The sequence below is a fragment of the Heliangelus exortis genome, chromosome 1 (assembly GCF_036169615.1).
Source record: "Heliangelus exortis chromosome 1, bHelExo1.hap1, whole genome shotgun sequence".
NCBI lineage: Eukaryota > Metazoa > Chordata > Aves > Apodiformes > Trochilidae > Heliangelus > Heliangelus exortis.
The window spans coordinates 65,699,768-65,720,598 of record NC_092422.1 but is presented as its reverse complement, the minus strand read 5'-3'; the positions used below and the strand labels follow the sequence as shown (position 1 = coordinate 65,720,598).

Sequence of the window (20,831 nt, the reverse complement as noted above, 5' to 3'; positions counted from 1 at the left end):
TTTCCTTTTTCTTTTTCTTTTTCTTTTTCTTTTCCTTTTTCTTTTTCTTTTTCTTTTTCTTTTTCTTTTTTCCCCCCTCTCAAATATACCTGGAAAGACTGGGATTCAGAAACCTGAAGTTTACTGCAAATATACAGAGAATACACAGACTGCTTTTAAGGATGATGTTCTCCCTCTTTCTCTCATTTCCCTGTCCACCTTTCCATTGGCTGATTTGCAGTTTTTAAATTTGAGCATTTTCTCCTTACATTCAGTTCTCCCTTTTCCACATCTCAGTGCCAGGTGGCATTTGTCAGCCTGATTTGACACGGGATCAAGAGAAGTGCTCTTCCTATAGTATTAAAGCATCTTGCAACATGGCAACTGAGAAATTCTTCAGCACTTGTGAATTGGGCTGGTATCACCTGACAGCAAGAGCTTACTTTAAGTGTAAGATAAAGTTTCACAACCACAACACCAGCACAGTGATTTCTGCTGTGCATTTCATGTAATCACCACGTGCAATAGATATTTGTCTGGTTGTGTTTCTATCTTGGCGTGAAATTCAAAAAGCATCCTTAGGAAAAAGCTGAACACCTCTTATAGATGGCAACTGAAACTTTCTCTGGCTGCCAGATTATTGTAAAAAAGGACAGTCTTCTTTCAAGAGTAAAGCACACCACTGTGGCAATGCTTTAAGCCACTGCTGGCTCAAGGCAAGAGATGACAACATTTCCCATCTTGCTTGTGTTCCAGAAATGCACTTTTTCTGCCAGCTGGCTTCCGACTTGTGTACTTCTGAAATTGCCCTAGATTAGCATAAAGGTTATTTATATTTGTGAAAAAGGTTTGGAAAGACCGAAAGAATATAAAATATCAGAACTCTGCTGGATATTAATCTAGTCATTTTGTGGTGAAAGTTGTCTGCAAAAAAAGGGTTTATGCAAATTCTGGAAGAACAGCAGTGTGTTAGCAAGTGATCACTGCTACGTCTCTTTGTTATAGCCTAGAAACTGCTGAAAAGGACATAAAAAGTCACCCCTGAACTAGACACAGGCAGGTAACACTGCAACAGATTTCCCATTATAGATGAACACACAATTTAGTGAGAATTAATAGTGTCATAAACCAGCAGAAAGTTGTAACTCAAAAAAAAAAAAAAAATTGTTAAGACTTTGTCTTCTGCAGTACATTTTCTTGTGCTTTACCTACTCTGCTTTGAAATGACCTGTATAATGGTAGTTTCCATTATTTCCCTTGGGAGGATGAGATGATGTTTAGTACCTTTCTGCTTGTCAGGAAGCTGGAGGTGGTATCCTGCCTGCTTCCCTTTTCCTAACCCGATCTCATTAGCTTGGATGATTCCCTGCACAACACTCTGAGCGATGGTGCTCCTCCTTTCTGTCCTGAGTCTGCAAAGGAACAGTGGCTGGTGGGGCTGTTCTGGGCTCCAGCACAACTCAGAGGGGCCACACACTGTCCCAGAGGTTATTCAGGAGGAACTGATGTCTCTGAGGAGCAGCCCAAAGTCTAGGGAGGTCCTGTACTTGTAGTGTCCTAGGGGCAGGCCCAGAGCAGCTTTCCTCTCCAGGCAGCTTTCTGTAAATATGCCACAAATCCTCAATGACAGAACCTGGCATCTAGTTTTGACTTCCTGTAGCCCCTGTTGCATGGCTGCAATATAGTTGGGATACCTGTAGGCAGCAGCTTCTGTCTTCCTTCATCAGAGATTGCCCATGTGGTAGGAAACAACAACCTTGGGGCTACACTAATACTCAGACTTTTTGGATAGGTGTCCTGGTTTGGGCCAGGATAAAGGTAATTTTCTGTCTTTTACTTTTGCTTTCAGCTAAGTCTCTTATAAGTAATTGCACCTGCTGAAATTAACAGCAAGTTTCTCAGACAGTGTCTGCTTCTGGGACTGATAACACTCGATGTTTATAGTTACAGCCAGAGACTGGTGTGCAGAGCCAAGACACTGCTCAGCTCTGAAGAACATTTTGCCCTCTGGAAGGAGAGAAGGTCCCACCTGCAGCCCTCCTTTGGGGAGGAACTGACAAGATAGATGCCAGAATTGACCAAACAGAGTATTCCATTCCATACACATCATACTCGGTATAAATTTGAGGGGTCACAAGGGTCAAGCCAGATTCTTGCCTCTTCCTGCTCTTCCTGCCCTTCCTGCTTCTCCTTCTTCCCCTGTTCCTGTTTGCTCCAGCATCCTGGGAGGATTCCATCCATTCATCTGCCTGTGGTCCTGATCCGTGCCAGCCCATATCTGTGTGTTCCTGCCTCCAGCTCCCAACTGCTGCTGACCCCAGGATTCCAGCCTGGACTTTCCCAGGGCTGCCCTGCAGCCTCAGTGGTGATGTGAGAGCTATTGCGGGAAGGGGGGGAGGAATGTGGTATCAATTCTCCTGTATATTTGTATATATTTAGTAATTTTTCCGATTTATCATTAAAGCTGTGTAGTTTAGTTTCCAACCCATAAGTCTCTCTCCCTTATTCTCTCTCCTCTCTTTATCAGGGAGGGGAGGGGGATTAATAGCGAGCATCTGTCATATGATTTAATTGCCAGGCAAGCATTAAACTGTGACAATAGGTCTACTTTCTTCAGAAAATAGGCATGTATCACAGCACAACTGCTTATGTATCCTGCTCATTCACAAATACTGTTCACAGCAGGTAGTCACAGGACTGTCTTAAATTCTGTCTCTCAGACATATTGGACAGCCCCAGATGGGTTATGACCTGGCCTCTTCTGTCCATTTTTGGAGTCCTTGTTCTATAGCATGGGCCATACTTAAGGTTTTCCAACATGCCAGTTTCCTATGTTTGCTCCTGACAGTAAATACTGTTGAGCACTTCTGTTCAGAAAATCTGGCCTTGAAAGTATATTAAATAATAGTGTGAATACGAGTCTATTTTATGTAAATTTAGCTTTGTGTGCAAACACAGATTTTATTGAACACATCTATCTGTGAACTGAGAGCCCCTTCTCAGTCATTCGCTGGCCAGAATATATGGGCCATAGGCACAACTAGGTTTGCTACCTAAAAAAGCAGCTGACAATCTGACCCATACATACAATATTTCTTTCAAGCTTATTTCCCACAGCCTCCTGATAGGGTTGTTTTGGCTTTTGAGAGGGGTTGTGAGTGTTTGAAACTTCAGTTCACCAACAACTTTGTGTTACTGTGATGCCTTTGGGAAAATAGAAATGTCCTGATAGCTCCAGTAGGTTCAGTTCAACACTGCTTTTGGCTTTTGCACTCCTAGATATAGGTGGGCAGATGCTGCAACAGCAATAATAGAAGAAACATGCTGACAGCTCACTCATCTTAATTAGAACAGGCCCAACGTAAAAAGAGCACAGGAAATATATTTTTCTTTGCTCCACATTGACCTTTTACACATTTAAATGAGATCTCTGCAAAAATGGCTTTATCCTCTACAAAGGAAAAGAAATCTGTTTATCATGACACTGTCAGCTTCTTAATATGGCTGACTCAGTAAGTCCTTACATGCATACTTAGCAGTTCTTGATGCAAACTCAGGATGGCATCACTCCAGATATTTGCAAAGCAGAAAGAAAAGGGCTTCTTTCTTCTCATATGAGCTCTTCCAATGAGCTCTATGACTGCATGCTCAGATATTTTAATAATTTGGTGTTTAGGACTTGACCGTTATCTACCAGCTCCTACTTCAATTGGTGGCTGACTCAATTTTTGACTGAGAAAATTGCACTCCAAAGAAACTTCCAGACTACAAGGATTTTATGGGTAAGAATTAGAAACTGAGGCAACAAAAAGAAACTTGTGGTTGCTGTCTGCTACAGCTACACATGATCCAGGGCAGTCTATTGACAAAGCCTTTTTGCTCTAGCAAGACTGAAGGCAGCCCAGGCTGCAGTGATCAGGGATATTGGTCAGGCAGAGAGCAAAATCAGGACCCTTAATTTTAGGAAAGTAAACTCCGAGCTGTTTGGGGAACACAGCTCTGCCAAAAGGCTGAAATAAATAAATAAATAAACTGGATTTTTCAGAAATTCACTACCAGTTAAGCAGAAGGTTCCTCTAGCAGGTTCCTTGTGCAGCCAGGAGAAGACTTACCAAATGGAAACCATGGAGCTGATTGCAGATTCTTGTGTAAAGCTCAGAAATAGTTTGAATTTTATGATAATTTATCTAGTTCAAATAATGTATTCTATTTTTAAATCTTTTTTCCTTATTCTGCTGTTATTGTAAGAAATTATAAGATTTATGAAGACATAAAATAAGCATAATTAAATTTTAATGAAAATCAATTGTTAAGTTCACTAGTAAATGCATTTATCAGTGGAGTAATGAAGACTGTCTTTGAAATATTAACAAAAATACTAAACTTGTGGCTGAATGATTAACTGCTATTGAAAGTGTCTTATTTCACTAACCCTACCATTGTGCTCAAAATCTTCCTCTTTCTGGTGAAAACATACATCTCAATATAAAAATGGCTTATTAAACTTAGCTGAGGAATAAGAATCATATAGTGACTTGAAGCATATAACAAATAGCTATGGCAAGTTAGCACTTACTCAGTGTGTGAAATTCCCAAGAGAAGAGAAGAAGAAAAGGAAGTTATCAAATTCTAGATAAAAACTATAGTTTTGAAGTCTGCACTTCAGAGGTTTTAACCTGAACACATGGAAATCATATTGCACTTGAATGAAAGCAAACTTGGATAACATATTTCTAAATAACTTCTTTTGCAAAACGAGCACTGCTATTTGTGTAATTCTCACCTGAAGAGGTTTTCACAATTTCTGAAGTATTCCTCAGGCCCATAAAGTCAAATTGATAAAGTCTCCAAGATTTCTGGTCAGCAGCTTCCACTGAGTTTTTTCTCCATCTGTAAATCATTTCCTCTTTAGGGTATCCATCTAGAAATAAATAAAAAAATCCCAACATTTATTGCATTTAATAAAAAAGACACTTCAAAACAGTGTCTGTTGACTGATTCACAGCTATTAAGTCATACCGAAATTTCTGATCTGGTGCTTTCCCAGTAAATTGTGTTGTATAATTCAGCTAAAAAATTGTATGGCACACAAAAATATCATCATAATACTAGCAAAATTATTTTTCTCAACCATTATTATGGAGAAAAATTCTGATTCTATAAGAAGAAGATCTCTTCAGAGCTGCAGTTGATTGTACTAGTCTGAGGTCCAAACACAGGAGTGTAGTGCTTTAGATATGCTCTGAATAAACTGTGCTAACCAATAGAAAGTTTAAAAAGGGTGAGATATCAGTGTAAGATGAAACTAATTGAAAAAAAAGATTGTTTTAAAAGTGACAATAGTTTTAAAGTGATGTGCCCTATTGTACTTCCAAAATGAGCTCAATACAGTGCAAAAAAGCAAATTTTTAATTAGTAGGAAATTTTTAAAGTGATTATACCATTTTTAAGTGATTACGCTTCTAAAGGCTGCGGCATTTAATGAGACATCACCTGCAGTTGAAATATCTCCTGAAAGTCTTCCTTTATCAATTTAGCACTTTTAGTCCTAATTATTCCTCATGACAATATTTAGTTTCCTTTTTGTTTGAGAATAGCATTTTCCAATAGAAGTCCAACAATGACTTGAACCTGTGCAAACTATAATAATAGACCATCTAGAAAACAAGAGCATGCCCATGCTAGTTATAACTAGATTGTTCTCTAATGCATAATACAATAAGTACCTATTTAACTGATAATTAATATAGTAGATGTAGATTAGAAGGCAAATTAAAAGCCTATCAAGAACAATAGTCAGATAATATAACTGTCTCGGCTGCACTTTTTTTTCCCATTGGACAATGATAAATTTTAACATTTGCATTGCAAAACAACTTACTGGTCATGGTGTTATATTCCTTATTATTTTAGTCCTATGGCTGTCCTCTTCATCTTGTTTAAAGTTCTACCCTGATGGAGTACTCCTGTAAGGTTTGCATAACATCCTTTATCCCTCACACTAACACAACATGAAAAGTTCCTACCAGTCCCTCCATTCTAATCTGTAGAAAATGACTATGTGTTAATTCAAAATGCCACATTCATGTGTTTCCCATCAATGTAAATAAAGAAATAGCTGATGAAGGACCCAACTGAGTAACAAACACAAGCCCTGCCGTTCTTCATGAGAACTCTTGCTGCCAAGCAGGTTTTGCTGCCAATTCTGCTGTGCTAGTCTGTGAGATTGACCTAAAGGTAATTATTTCTGGCTGGCAGATTGTGTCAGATAATACAGAGGTACAGAGAGAAGAGTCAAGCTATTCAGGGCCTCCAAAAATTAGCCCTGAATCTTCTGAAATCTTCTGGAGCCTTGCTCTTAACTGACTGATCCACCTAACAATATTTCTGACCAATGTCTCTCTCCAATGGAGAGCTTTATATTTAAACTCAGAAAGATTTAGTTTGGAAAAAACCCATAAGATTATCAAGTCCAACCATAAACATAGCACTGCCAAGTCCCACTAAACCATGTCCCTAAGCACCACATCTACAAGCCTTCCAAATGCCTCCAGGGATGGGGACTGCACTACTTCCCTGGGCAGCTTGCTCCAGTACTTCACAACCCCTTCAATGAAGAAATATTTCCTAATATCCAGTCTAAACATTCCTCAGCACATCCTGAGGTTGTTTCTTCTCATTTTATCATTTGCTGCTTGGGAGAAGAGACTAATCCTTACCTGGCTACACCCTCCTTTCAGGTAGTTGTAGAAAGTGATGAGGTCTCCCCTGAACCTCCTCCAGGCTAAACAACCCCAGCTCCCTCAGCTGCTCCCCATAAGACCTCTGGTCTTCACCAGCTCCATTCCCTTCTTTGGACACACTCCAGCACGCCATTGTCCTTCTTGTAGTGAGAGGCCTCAAACTGAACACAGTATTCAAGGTATGGCCTCATCAGTGCCAAGTACAAAGGAACAATCACTCTGCTAGTCTTGTTAGCCACACTATTCCTGATGCAGGCCAGGATGCTGTTGGCCCTTTTGGCCAACCACATCAGTGGTTTATATTCAGACAGCTATCAAAAAATACCTCCAGGTCCTTTTCCACCAGGGCAGATTTCCAGCCACTCTTCCCCAAGCTTGGAGTGTTGCCTGGAGTTGTTGTGATCCGAGTACAAGATCCAGCACTTGGCCTTATAGAAACTCATACAACTGGTCTTGGCCCATCATTCCATGCTGTCTGGTTCCTCTGTAAAGTCTTCCTACCTCAGGCAAGTCAGCACTCTTGCCCAACTTGGTGTCATCTGCAAACTTACTGAGGGTGTGCTTGATCCCTTTGTCCAGATAATTGATAAAGATATTATAAATATAAACAGAATTAGCCCAAATGCTGGGCCCTGGACAACACCATTTTTTACCAGCCACCAGCTGGATTCAACTCCATTCACCCCAATTCTTTGGACTCATCCATCAGGCCAGGTTTTTCATCCAGTGAAGCATAAATCCATCCAACCCATGACCAGTTTCTCCAGTAAAACAATGTGGAATTCTGTGTCAAAGGCTTTACTAAAGTCCTTGTAAACAACATCCCCATCTCTTCCCTTCTCCACTAAGTGAATGATCCTCTTGTAGAAGGAGATCAGGTTAGTGAAATAGGACCAAGCTCTTAGGAGCCTTCTCAGACTGACTTCATTCACAGAGATTCTGGTATCTTTTCCTCAGAGTTTGGGAGGGAAGCAGCATGTTCATGAGGGAACAGTTCATGAGATTCTCATACTTCAGGATTTTGCCAATTGCACTTTTGACTAAGGAGAGACAAGATTCAGTTCCAGTGTAACTACTTTCAGTGTTATTTCTGCCATTAAATTGTAAGTAATTGACCCTCCTGCCCTTTCAGCAGTAGCCGCCTTAATCCACAGGTGCTGAAATCTGCTCTTACAATGGTTGAGTTACTTAACATTAAAGGAGATAAGCACTAGTGATTCAATGGGAGTTGTTTCAACCTGCTAAATAACTGCTATTAAGTTCTATTGCAGTGCCAGGTGACTTCACTTTCCAATTAATTTAAAAGATATATTATTTCTTATGGAATAATGACACACTTCCTTGGACAGTATATCCCTTTTAAGATTCATTTAACTAACAGAACGAACTATTTGTGAAGGGTCTTCTTTCATTGCTACCCAGTATTTCTTGCATACAGCCTCATAGCTTCTAGCTTTCTAAAATTTTCATTTTAGAAGATATCGGAACTAGAGACATCAGTACTTTCACCAAAAAAAGAGAAAAAAAAAAAAAGAAAAAAAGAAAAAAAAGCAACCCATGCTGTTCAGCCCACAACCAGAAATATATTTAGTATATATTTAGGAGTATATATTTATCTGGAATATTGTGTGCAGGTCTAGGCCCCTGAGTTCCAGAAGGACCAGGAACTGCTTGAAAGAGTCCAGTGCAGGGCAATCAAGATGAACACCTCACTTATGAGGGAAGGCTGAGGGAGCTGGGTCTCTTCAGCTTGGAAAACAGGAGAATGAGGGGTGACCTCATTCATATTTATAAATATGTGAGGGGTGAGTGCCAGGAGGACAGAGTTAAGTTTTTCTCAGGGGTGACTAACAACAGGACAAAGGGCAATGGTTATAAACTGGAGCACACGTGGTTCCATGTAAATATTAGGATGAATTTTTTCACTGTGAGGGTGGCAGAGCACTGGCACAGGCTGCCCAGGGAGGTTGTGGAGTCTCCTTCCCTGGACACATTCAAAGCCCACCTGGATGTGTTCCTGTGTGACCTGCTGTAGGTGACCCTGCTCTGGCATGGGGGGGTGGACTCGATCTTTTGAGGTCGCTTCCAATCCTTAACCCTCTATGATTCTATGATATCGTCTATGGGAATGACTGTTTTCTTTCACTTCCACAGAATGACAAATAGCAGTAAATTACCTTACATCCTTGACATTGTGGCTTCAACCCATCCGCTCTGAACAAATTGTTATGAAGTGCCTTTACCCTGTCAGGTCACTTAAGGTTATACAAGTATATCCATACTGCAGCAAGGCAGGGCTCCAGGAGATCCTGGAGTCTTTCCAGTGGGTGCTGGTAAGATAAGGAAGGGAATAGTGTGGGAAGAAGACAAGAAAGTGTGTGTTTTGTGTTGCAGTCATCCAAGTGCTGGTAACCTGCAACTCAGGAGTTTCTCAGCCAATGTTTGTATCAGAATTTATCTGATTGCCTTTAAATTCTCCGTTTTTTCATCCTGATGGTTATTTTGTAGCTGTGCTGTAGCTATTGGCATCTTCAGCAGATTTTGGAGCACCTTGTCTATTTGGCTTTTTGTAAGACTGATACTATACACCCTTGTAAAAAATTTAAGCTTCATTGTCATCCTGCTTCACATTCTATAGAGACTCATTTGTGCAGAAGCCTCCACCAAACCTCTGGAAATATGGCCAGAAACATATCCACGCTGGATGAGAGGCATATGCAATCTCAAGATAACTTCAGGAAACGGTGTCAGCTGGCTCTAAAGTATGTTTGTTACAAGAGTCAACACTGAAGGAAAACCTTCAACTTCCATAATATATCCATTGATGCATCCATGCCTGTTAATGCAAACTACCTCTTACTCTGATTTCCGCAATGCTGTTTTTGGTTTGGACATCTTAGATCAATGCTTAATTATTTGTTTCACCTTCTTTTCTGTGATAATGGGTTTGTTTTAAGAAGTGAGTAGAGATGGAAAGAAGACAGCAGGAAGGGGGTCATGTCAACAAGGACACAGCCCACTTGAAGAACTAGTTTCTGTCTAAAAATCTTTCCTTAGAAATGTTTCCAAGACATGGAAAGAGGCATGTAAGAAAAATCCAAACTCGTTCATCTCTTCAGACATATTTTGCCCTCTCTGTAAAATCAGTTTATTTTATTGCTGGTTCCCCGCACTTTGTATTCAAACACGACAGACCCAGCAGAGAGAATAATGAAAGCAAGGGAGCTCATCTTTCCTTCCTAGCCTTGGAAAAATGTATATGCCCAGAGCATGGGAGGAAGAGTTAATGAAAACAGCAGCAAAGCTGAAAATGTGGGGAAAGCAAGCCAGAAAGGATCATTTCAGTTAACTATCTGCCAGGAGGCTGATGCTTATGACAGGAGAATACATTTGAAAGATATAGCTGGGTTCTGGAAAGGTTCTGCTTTTCCAGGCATGTTAGATATACAAAGTCGGGAGAAATCATGATCTGAAAGAGAAGCTGCCACCATCAGCCAGTAGTCAGAGTTTACAGCAGAGGCATGAAAGGAGAGTGGTATATTGAACTGCTACCAGTGGAAGTGCTCAGCAGAGGCTGGGTGTCCCAACACAATTAGAGGCAGGTGATGAGCAGCCCTTCACACCTCACAATCAGCTGCTTCCAGATGCACTTTTTTCCCTTGGATGTTACCTAGCAAACTCTTCTGCAGGCTAATCTGGAGACCTCTGTCAACACAGCCCCAGCCATATGAGGATAATGAAGTCCAGAGAGGCACCTTCCTCTGGTGCTGTGTTGTGGATGACAAGTCAGATGCTTCCACAGAAGCTGCCTGGGTTCTTTTTCTTCTTAGCAGACTTTGAAAAAGCTCATTGTTGGCAAGCAAACTGCATTCTTAATCCAAATTTCTCAACATTTCAGAAGAAAAGGTGTCTCAGTGATCTATTCCTGTATTTTTCCAGTGTTTGGTGTCAGGAGATGCACGCGCTAGGATAATCATGGAAGTTTCCCCATTAAAAATGATACCACTTTAAATTGCATGACTGCATGAACTCTTAAGCAAAATTAAATGACAGAAAGAATAAAGATGAAACAGCTTAAAATACATAAAAGCTATGCAATATGGAAAATTCATCATGTCTTTTCAGGAGGAACCCATCAGGGTACACTGAAGCAGAAGTATGGAAAGAGAATGGAGGCATTTAAATGTCTACTTAAAATCTATGGAAAACAATACTCATAACTGGATGCAAATTGAGTTCTCTCTGTTTACAAATGAAGGTAGCCAGCTTTTTACTCACTCACTGATAAAAAAAAATAGGAAAAATTATGAGGTATGATAAAAAGCAGGTCTAATAAAAACAGATTAACATTAATCCTGTAGATAGCTTTAAAACATGAAGTGATTTATTTCAGCTGTTGTAGATAAATGCTCTTAGGGGATAAACAGTAATTATAAATGTTTTTCTTTGCCCTGTTTACTTGCATTGGTCATTGACACCTTATTAACAGTGCATTAGCTCTGCTAATCATGATTACAGAATAACTGACCTAACACTTCCCTGAAGTTCTTCCTTCTCCCTGAAGGACACATCTCCCATTCAAGAGAACAGGTTTTCTACCTAAAAATGTGCTATAATATGATTTTGACATCACCTAAGAACTAGAGAATCCAGTCACCATCATCAATGGTAATGATCAATTACCTTTTTACACAGGACTAATTGTTTTTTGAGAGAAGTTCTAGGACACTGATAGAATTTACTGATTCATCACATGGCAGCTTAGCTTTTCAGAGGAACTTGTGGCATCAATGCATCTTTTGGTCCTTCGAAATGGAAAGCAGGGAAAGAAAGGGGGAAAGGAGAACTGTTGCTTTCAGATAAGTGGGTCCCTAAAAAAGGTTTTTCTGTAAACCAGCTCTTATAGGAGGTAAACATTTTCCTTGTTTTTTGCTACCTATAGACAAGTTGTAAACTTGGCTCAGAGAAAGCAGAGAAGAGAATAGAAAGGTTAGAATGAGAAGGGAAAGAAGGAATGCATAAAAGAATAATCAGAACTGGACAGAAATGAGAGACAGAAGTTTTCCCTTCAAGTTGTTTTGAAATGTGCCTTTTCCATTTGCTCACTTTCTGAAAAAACCCAAAAGTTTTCTTTTAAAAGCTAGCAGTTAATTCTCATCTAAGGATGCATCTAGTTTTGTCACAAATGGCCCCAGTTGAGAAAAAACCCTGTTCCAAGTATCAGATGGAATAGGCTGATGGGTGGGATAGGTTGAAAGTACATTAAGAAACCAAGACAATTCTATTGCTTCATTGTATTCTCTCTTTATGCTCAGCAAAAAAAATTTAACAGTTTTCATTCATTTGCAATCGGTGCCAACAGTGATTATTTTTTGTTGGGTTTTTTTTTAATGTTTAATTCTATCGTATATGGTCCCTATAATTACACTCCTCTACTGTTTTGCAAATGTCTTCCCCTTTTATGAAAGAAAAGCAAACAATGTATTGTATTATTACCTGTCTTAATGTTTTACTATGCATTTTTTAATGTATATATACTCATTTTTACTGCTTGTTAACAGTTCTATTTGGAAGGAAATAAAAGAAGCCTCACATGCAGGCATTGCTTTTGCCTATCTGCTTGCATTGCTCTGGCCAGCAAATTAGCTCACAAATTATTCCACTGGTAATGAGAACACCTGTTAGATGTTAAGATTTCTCTGATTTAGCTATATTGTTCATCCCCTTTCCTAACATCATTTATATTAAATGGGCTCAGCTTAGTGGATATAAATTGTATCTTGTCTGAGGATCATTCTTGCATAGATCAGGGTACTGGCATACACTGAAAAATTGCCTAGGCAAATGTACTTGTTCATGATTTTACAGAATGGATACTTCATCCCAAAATTCCTGTTCCCTTTTATATGGAACAATGTGAAGATTTTACCCTCAGTTTTCTGCAATAACAAAGCCTCACAGATAAAAGTGAAAGTCCTGAAATAGGTTTTTTTTTCTAGTTCAGATTCTCTCCTGATCTGAATCATTCTGTAATATGTACTCATTCTGTTCTCCACATATTTAAATTTTTTCTGCTTATAAATAAAGATGCTGCTAAGAGACAGCATTTCATTTTCTAACTCCCTGTACTGATTTTTCATTGCCAACATAGCTGTTTCTTAATGAACTTGGGTTCCTTCACAGTTGTGTGTTATTGCAAAGAGTGGTCCAAGACTATTCAGAATGTGGTTTAGATAATTTCTGACGATGTAGACTAGGTCTCATGTTTCTACTGGCTGTGAGACTGCAGATGATGCCAGGTAATAGAAAAATTTCAGAAATGTATGGCAAAGAGATGCTTTCCCCAAGTTTTCTGGGATCCTGTGCTGCTGCTTTGCCCTGCCCTAGATCTCATATACAACTGCCAGCTCTGCAGAGAGGTGTGAGGCTTTACCTGACTACATGCTGTTTTCTAGAGGATTTGGGGTGAGATTTAACCAGCCAGCAGTCTCAACTCTTCTCCCATCTTTTACATGGGCTTTATGTGGCCTACAATGACTGGATGATGCTCAGAATTCAAGAGTTATGTACAACTGTCAAGAGATTTACAGATAAACATGTACATTAACTTCTGTAACAGAGAAAAAGTAGTGCAAAATGGAAATTTTAGCAGCTAAAATTTAGTGTTTGGCTGACAGTATGGACTCAAGTGAGAAGACAATGTTGACTTCTCTTTACAGTTTATAACTGACTATTGAAAAATATTAACCTGCATGCAAGATTTTCTCATGTTTATTTAAACATGAATCTTGTGCTTCATGTGCTGAGGGAAAATTTTGAGGTGAGGCCCAGGATTTTTGCTGAGATGTGCAAAGTCCGAGAGGCTGGATACTAAAGCGGTATCTCACGCAGATGTGGAAATGGCAATCACTCACAATTTTCTGAATAGAAGTTGACTCTTAATTCATCCTTATGAAAAAGGGGAAGCCAACTTTATAACAACGGATTAGATGAAAAATATTTTAAAAAAGGAGAGCAAGACAAAGCTCCTGGCTCAGATTCCAAACTAAACTTAGCTGGGGTTGCTTTGGGCAAATTAGAAAACAAAGTTGTCAAGTAGACAAGGCAGAACATACATTTTTCAGTTTACTAAGGGAATATCTGACAAATTTTTAATTCCTCAGTCTTCTTACATTCTCTATAGCCAGGACACAGCCTTCCTCTTCCATTCATTTAAACTGCATTTATATTGAAGCTGCTTAGTGATATATAGTCTTTCTAAAGCAAGTGCTTAAATTCCTTGTCTCAGATGGACACTAAAAGGTGCTGGCCAGCTGAATTCAAACAGTCCTGTGGGAGTGGAACATCATTCTCTAGTGGACTTTAAAAATACCTTTTTTTTTTTCCCCCTCTAATGACTGTGTAAGCCATCTCAAATTTAGGGAAAGAATGGCTATGTAAATTGAATAAGTTCCATCACAGATCTTGAACACAACTATAGGTGAATTGAATTAAAAATATCCCAGAAATCATGAATATCAACTTCAATTGTACTATATATTACAAGATAACATAATTTCACCTTTGCCCATTTAATGGCAATAATTAACTGTATCTTCTATGTAGGACTACTAAGATTTCCTGAGGACTACCCAAATGAGAAAGAAAACATTGCTTACTTCATCCATTGCTTTGTTAGGCAAAGTGCTGATAAAATGTATTTTGATTCTTCTGAAACACATAATGAATAAGCAGAGATTCTAATGCAGACTAGAGCTCTGGTAAAGTAAACAACACAAATAGCCCTGGAAATGAATGAAAATACACCTTTGAATTTTTTTAGTCTATGTAAGTGGGGAGGAATGTGAAGAACATTACCTTTACTAAAAGGTTTCTTCCTGTCATTGACAAGTAGTCTATCTAAGCTTTTTATTTCAACACCTGATATGATTTTTTTTTTAATGCTGGCAATTAATTTTGTGTTTCTCACATGAAAATGAGAGCATTTAAAGACTATGTTAAACATGCTTAATCCTTATATTCCAACTGCTACTTAATAATTAGAATGTATCTGTTAAGAAAAAGTGCAACTAAAAGGACATCCTTTACCAATAAAATAACACAATATTATGACAAGAAGTATACTATTATCAACATGCAAATATAAATAAACTATTTGCTGTACAAAGTGTGTAAAAAAGAAAGAACCAGCAAGGAACAGCCTGCATGTCTAAAGATAGGCAAGACTTTGCATTCTCATACAAAATAATATCAATAATTGAGTAAGCATAGATTAAAAAAACCAAACAAACACATTCATAACTGGAAGGTAGCTGTTACAGTGCAATAGCAATAGCATCTACAGAAGTATTACCATCCACCTATTAGTGCCCAGCCTTCTTAGAAAAGAAACACACTACAACCTATCCAGATTGTCCCCCACACAGAAATTTTGTTTCTAATTTCAATTACAAAAGTCATTATAGTCATATATTCAGTTTACATAGTCCATAGGGTTTGTGACTAGCCTGCCCTGTCTATTTTCAGACCCATGAAAATGAAAATGTATGTATGGACAGTGCTTATTCTGAACTGCTGTCAAAACCATTTCAGGCTTCACAAGAACTACACTACCAAACCTGTGGATTTATAGAAGACATCAGAAATGTTCCATGCTCAGTCAACACTGCATTAGTGAAAACAGATTGCAAATTAAATATTTCCACACAAGATTATTACAGGGGGTTTTATAGGTCTTCCCATTAAAAATGGACAATAAAAGGCGAAACACCACAGAACTCAAAGAATAAAACAAAAATTTGCAGCATAAAATAAAAACTAAATACGACATTTCAGTAGATCTGAGCTTAAGCAGGGTTAGCTTTTAAAACATTTGTAAAATAAGTTGCTGTTGAAGAAAAAAGCCCACAGAAATACATGTAGTGTTTGTACCTCATTTGCTCCCAATGGAAATTAGCCCATGTTGCCACGTAGTACACCAGTCCAAGCACTTTTTTATGTCCTTTTTTCACCTTTTGAGGTATGTGTATTTATCACAGTGATCATTCTGTGATGTGTCTGATCTCAATGCCTTAATCTCTTGTCCAGATGTGTTATTTCAAGCACATGAAACTTAAGTTAGCTTCATTTCAGCTCAGCTAAAACATCCTGTCTGAAGCCACTGAGGAGTCATGCTATACAAAAAGGACACAGATGAGCTGCATAGGGTCCAGAGAAGAGCCATAAGGGTGATCAGAGGGCTGGAGCACCTGCCATATGAGGAGAGGCTGAGAAAACTGGGTTTGTTCAGCCTTGAGAAGAGAAGGCTTCGGGGAGACCTTATTACAATGTGCCAGTAGTTAAAGCAGGTTGAAAAAGGGTTGGACTTGATGATCTCTAAGGTCCCTTCCAACCCAGCCAATTCTATGATTCTATGATTCTATGATTCTATGATTCTATGATTCTATGAAAAGGAGATGGAGATTCCCTATATACAAGGAGTCCCATGGACAAGTCAAGGGGCAGTGGGACCCAAGTTGCTTCTGGGGAGATTCCAACTGAACACAAGAGGAAAATTTTTCACTATGAGGACAGTCAGACTTTGGAATGGTCTCCCAGGGGAAGTGGTGGATTGCCCCACTTTGGAATGTCTACGCTAAATGGGATACTGAGCCCATATTTTTTCATAAAAAAATAATATTAGAAGGCTTAGACCAGATGATCTTTGAGGTCCCTTCCAACCTGACATTCTATGATTGTTTTACTGTTCTCCCTTGATACCCATAGTAACTGTAAATCTCAGTATTTTACAGTACATGATATGGTAAATTCTGAGTCTCCTAATTGTTTCTTTCTCAATTTCTGGTGCCAGACAACAATAATGATCTAAATCTCATCAGACATTCTGTTATTGCTCTAAAATTGAAGAGCTCTGGTGGAGGTGAGGGTGAAGAAGCCAACTCACTAATATATTTTCCTGATAAAACAAAGATATCAGCTGTACTTTTCTCATGCATTTCAGTTTTCCTTGTAGTGCAGCATTTCTCAGTTCTTACATTTATAGATAACTTCCCCTGTAGTTAACTATGAAGTATTAAGATCAAGTTCTTCAGTACCATTTTTTTTGAACAAGGTGCTATCTAAAATAAGTCTATATACCAACTGTACATAGTTTTGTGCTGCTTTATTTTCTGTTAAAGCCTTAAAGCAGCAGTATTGTGCATTAACTCACAATACAACTGCCTCCAATAGCTCTGAATCCTCCAGAGGCTACAGCTCTCCCAAGTCCCTCCAGGACATCAGGCAGCTGCCACCACTCAAACCCCCTTCGGTGTACCAAACACGGACACAAGGGTGCTCTAAGTCGTAGCCTTGTCCCAAAACAAGGTACTTTCTGACCCTTATCTGATTCACAGTGAAATTGCCTTTCCTGCTAGAGATAAAATGGCAATGATGCCAGTTTCCCAAGGCAGTTGCCAGGTTCTGAAAGAAACGTTGCTGAAAGAAAATACATATCATGCCCATGGAAAACACTTTAAAAATGTTTATTGTGTGTTTATAGTTATAAAAAATATTAGTCATGATAAAACAGTGAGACTGTGCAGGATCCTATCCATGAAAACTGCTTATTTGGAATTTTTGGGAGAGGTCAAATTTAAGTTTTTTCCCATGTTCCCCATATTCTGCACTCTTGTTACCCCTCATATCTCAGCACCACTCTGAACACCTCCTGAAAAGTGCACAGCTGTCATTTCATGGCTGTTCCAGGCTCTGTATAAATCATATTGACAACTATTAAAAAAAATCAAAACACCACCATTTAAAAAAGTTCCCAATCAGAAAATCAGAACCTCAGTAGTTTTTGCTTCATGTGTCTCTGGGTCAAGTTACAGTAATTAAATCTTTTTTAGCTTGTTTTGCTTAGGAAATGAGGGTTATGTAATTATATTCATTGGCTATGTGCATGTTATCTACCCTTGCTTCCATAACTTTTGCATCCATTCACCATGTTTTTAAAATTTGACAGATGAAATAAAGCCCCGAATGTTATATTTTTTGCAAAAAGCAGCTCCCAAACAGAGGAGACATTTCTTCATAAGGAGGGAAAGGCTGCAGCCTTTACAGGCACTCATCCTCAAGTTGTGTTCTCCTGTGCTACTGGTCTTTATTAGTTCCACTGCTCCTGCAATCAAAAATGCTGCTGATGCTGGAAATGTTGTACTACTCTGATGGGTTGAGGTGACTGGTTCCACAAAAAGGGGAGGTGAACAGAGCACCTTAAAAATAGGTATGTGTGCTCATCCAGTCCTAACACCACAGGTGTTGTGGAGCTCAAAGCCTCAGCTTTGAGTCTCAGCAAGTCCCCTGGTGCTGTCTGAAGCATATAATTTCCTCTGTGTTGCCTTCATCACATATTTCTCCAGCAGGGCTACTTATTTTACTGTGCCTCCCCAAAGATCTTTCTCTGCTACCACTTAGTGATTTGGCAGATGTTATGTTTAATTGGGCCTTAGGCTGCACAAATGGTTTTGTTCAAGGACACTGTCAAGTAGGGGATCTCATCTGTCAGCATGCCAGCAGGTGAAAATCTGTCATGAAGGAGGTTTCCTGGACACTCCTCTCTGCTTCTCATTGAGTATAGGTTCTTCAGCTGCAATGGCTGACTTTGCCATGAAGTGCTACTGTTTCATGTCAATTACAATTATTTGAAGATGATTAAAAATGTGCCCCAAACAGATCACTGCTGGCACTAAGTTGTCTCCACTCATGGTACCCCAACTTTTGGGCTTCTATCTTTTACCTTAAATTTTAGTCCTGGATTTTATTTCCAGCCTGTAATGTTGCCTTTCCTTGAAAGTATTTTGGAAGAGGTATACACTTTAATTATGTTATTTTCCTCTTTCTGTCTCCTTCTCTTTCTGGGTATTTAAAGCCCTCCCACAAGTAAACTTCATTGTGTTTGCCAGTTCTCTGAGCACAGATTGCTTAAGACATCAAAGGCAGCTATCATTCAAAATGTTAACAGGATAGGAACTCCTGCTCCAAAACACACACCCCATGTCCTAGGGGAGACACCCCTCACAGAAGCATGGGGTAAAGCAATTCAAATGCAAGGGGCTTGGATGGCTGATCAAAACCTTTAAATCTTGTGCAAGCTTTGGCAGAGGTGAAAGGGTCAGCAGAAACATGCACGCTGCTGCTCCAGGTCACAGACTCTTCCTGACTTTGCCTGTCTTGGTGCTGCCTCTCCTTGCTTGGCAGGAACAGGTTTTTAAAGCAAGAAAATCAAGATGACAAGGATTAATGTACCAAAGAAAGAGGAGAGCAAGAAGAGCACTTCAGCTCAAATGCTCCTTTGCTTACACTTTGCAGCCCAGAACAACCAGGAGAATATAAGGTGAGATGGGCACAGCGAGCAGCATGTCTTTTCTCTTTGGAAGGGAACTCTACTGAGAAAGGAACAGGATAAAGTTCAGGGTAAAGTTCAAGATAGAATTTGAACATATTGAAAACCTATTACAAGACTTCCTGATCACTAAAGGTTTAAATATTGCGAAATTAAGAGCTCCCTTTCTTGAATAATGGGCCATAAACTCTTATTCAGGTTCAGTTCTATGAAGAATAAAAATCATGTTTCTCAGCTAAAGAAAGGAGAAGTAGTTTCACCAGCCACTTTTCAGAGTGGTGTATCTAGTTGTACAAAGCTCCCTTTCCTAATTGTCAGCAGTTTCCTACTTCCATGGAAAGAGGTTACTGAAGCCCAGGGCTGCTTGCATAGGATCCCCACACCTTTCACAGAAAGGTCCCCACACCTTGAAGGATGAAGCCATCTCTCTCTGTGTGACAAATCCTGCTCCTTTCTGCAGTTTCCCATGTCTGCTAGCTTAGCAGCCTAGATGAACACTGAATAGTAAGTGTCCTGGCTTTTCAGCTCGTTTAGAGAAAGAAACTTTCAATGGTTCCTGCTGGAAGGGGACCTTAAAGATCATCTAGTTCCACATCCCTGCATGGGCACCTTCCACAAGGTCAGGTTGCTCTAAACCCCGTCCATCATGCTCCTGAACACTTCCAGGGAGAGAGCAGCCACAACTTCCCTGGACAGCCTCTGCCAGGGTCTCATCACCCTTGCTATGAAGAATTTATTTCTAATGTCTAATCTAAATTTACCCTCTTCCATCTTAAAACCATTATGCCTTAACCTGTCATTACACGCCCCTGTAAAAAGTGCCTCCCCAGCTTTGCCTATAGGTCCCTTCAGGTACTGGAAAGCTTCTGCATCACACAGCAAAGCAAATAATGTGGCAGCCCTTCCAGCACTGAAGTTACCCTTCTCTCATCAATAAAAGAATACTGGACTTTGATGAACATGGCTGTATGATCAAACATCATAAGGAGTGAAAATGGGGCTTTAGTCCACATTCACTACCAGCAGTACATTTAGGCAGATTTGACTGGCATCAGACTTGCTCCACCTCAGAAAACACAGAGCTTTTCCCACAGTAGGCGAGACCGAAAAAGTATCATCTCCTGAAAGCACCATATCCAATGTATATTTCTCTTCCTTGCAATTTTTTTTTAATCAATAGACATATATAATAGACATTGACTCACTTTTCAGTTCATCACTCCCATATCTGGGTGCAAAGAATTGGAGAAATGGCATACTGAGGAACTAAATGAGAGAGAACAAATTGCCTTTGCCTTCGCCTCCTGATGTGCAGAAGTCATAGAAGATGGGATGCTCACTATGCTTCATTTACCTTGGCAGGAGCATGAGAGCAGTGCCCAATATTTTAAGTGTTCATTGGCACCTTTATAAAACAATGTCCTTCTCTCTCCCTGTTTGCTCTATATAATCTGCCATTTGCTTGGCAGTGCTTCCTATTGTGACACAACTATTCTCAGCCTCTAAGCCATTGTATTATTACAAGAAAAGTATATATTTCTCATGTTCCCAAATATGCTGATTTGCTGCAGTGCTCCTCACTTTAGAACAGAATGGCACATGTGAGTGGACAGTATGCAAGCGTTCTCCCTTTAAGCTGTTGTTTTGGTTTAGTTTGGTTTGGTTTGGTTTTTTTCTGGTGGTACAGATGCTTCTGGTGCTTGGAGACCCCTTAATTTGCTTCT

At 39.4% G+C, this 20,831-nt stretch overlaps 1 protein-coding gene across 1 annotated transcript in view; it reads right to left on the bottom strand.

Moving 5' to 3' along the window:
- Positions 1 to 20,831, bottom strand: part of GABRG3 (gamma-aminobutyric acid type A receptor subunit gamma3) — a 307,408-nt gene that overhangs the window by 45,380 nt on the left and 241,197 nt on the right. Inside the window, exon 6 of the mRNA XM_071746540.1 lies at positions 4,763 to 4,900. Coding sequence (XP_071602641.1) covers positions 4,763 to 4,900 — 138 coding nt within the window. The remainder of the gene's footprint in view (positions 1 to 4,762; positions 4,901 to 20,831) is intronic.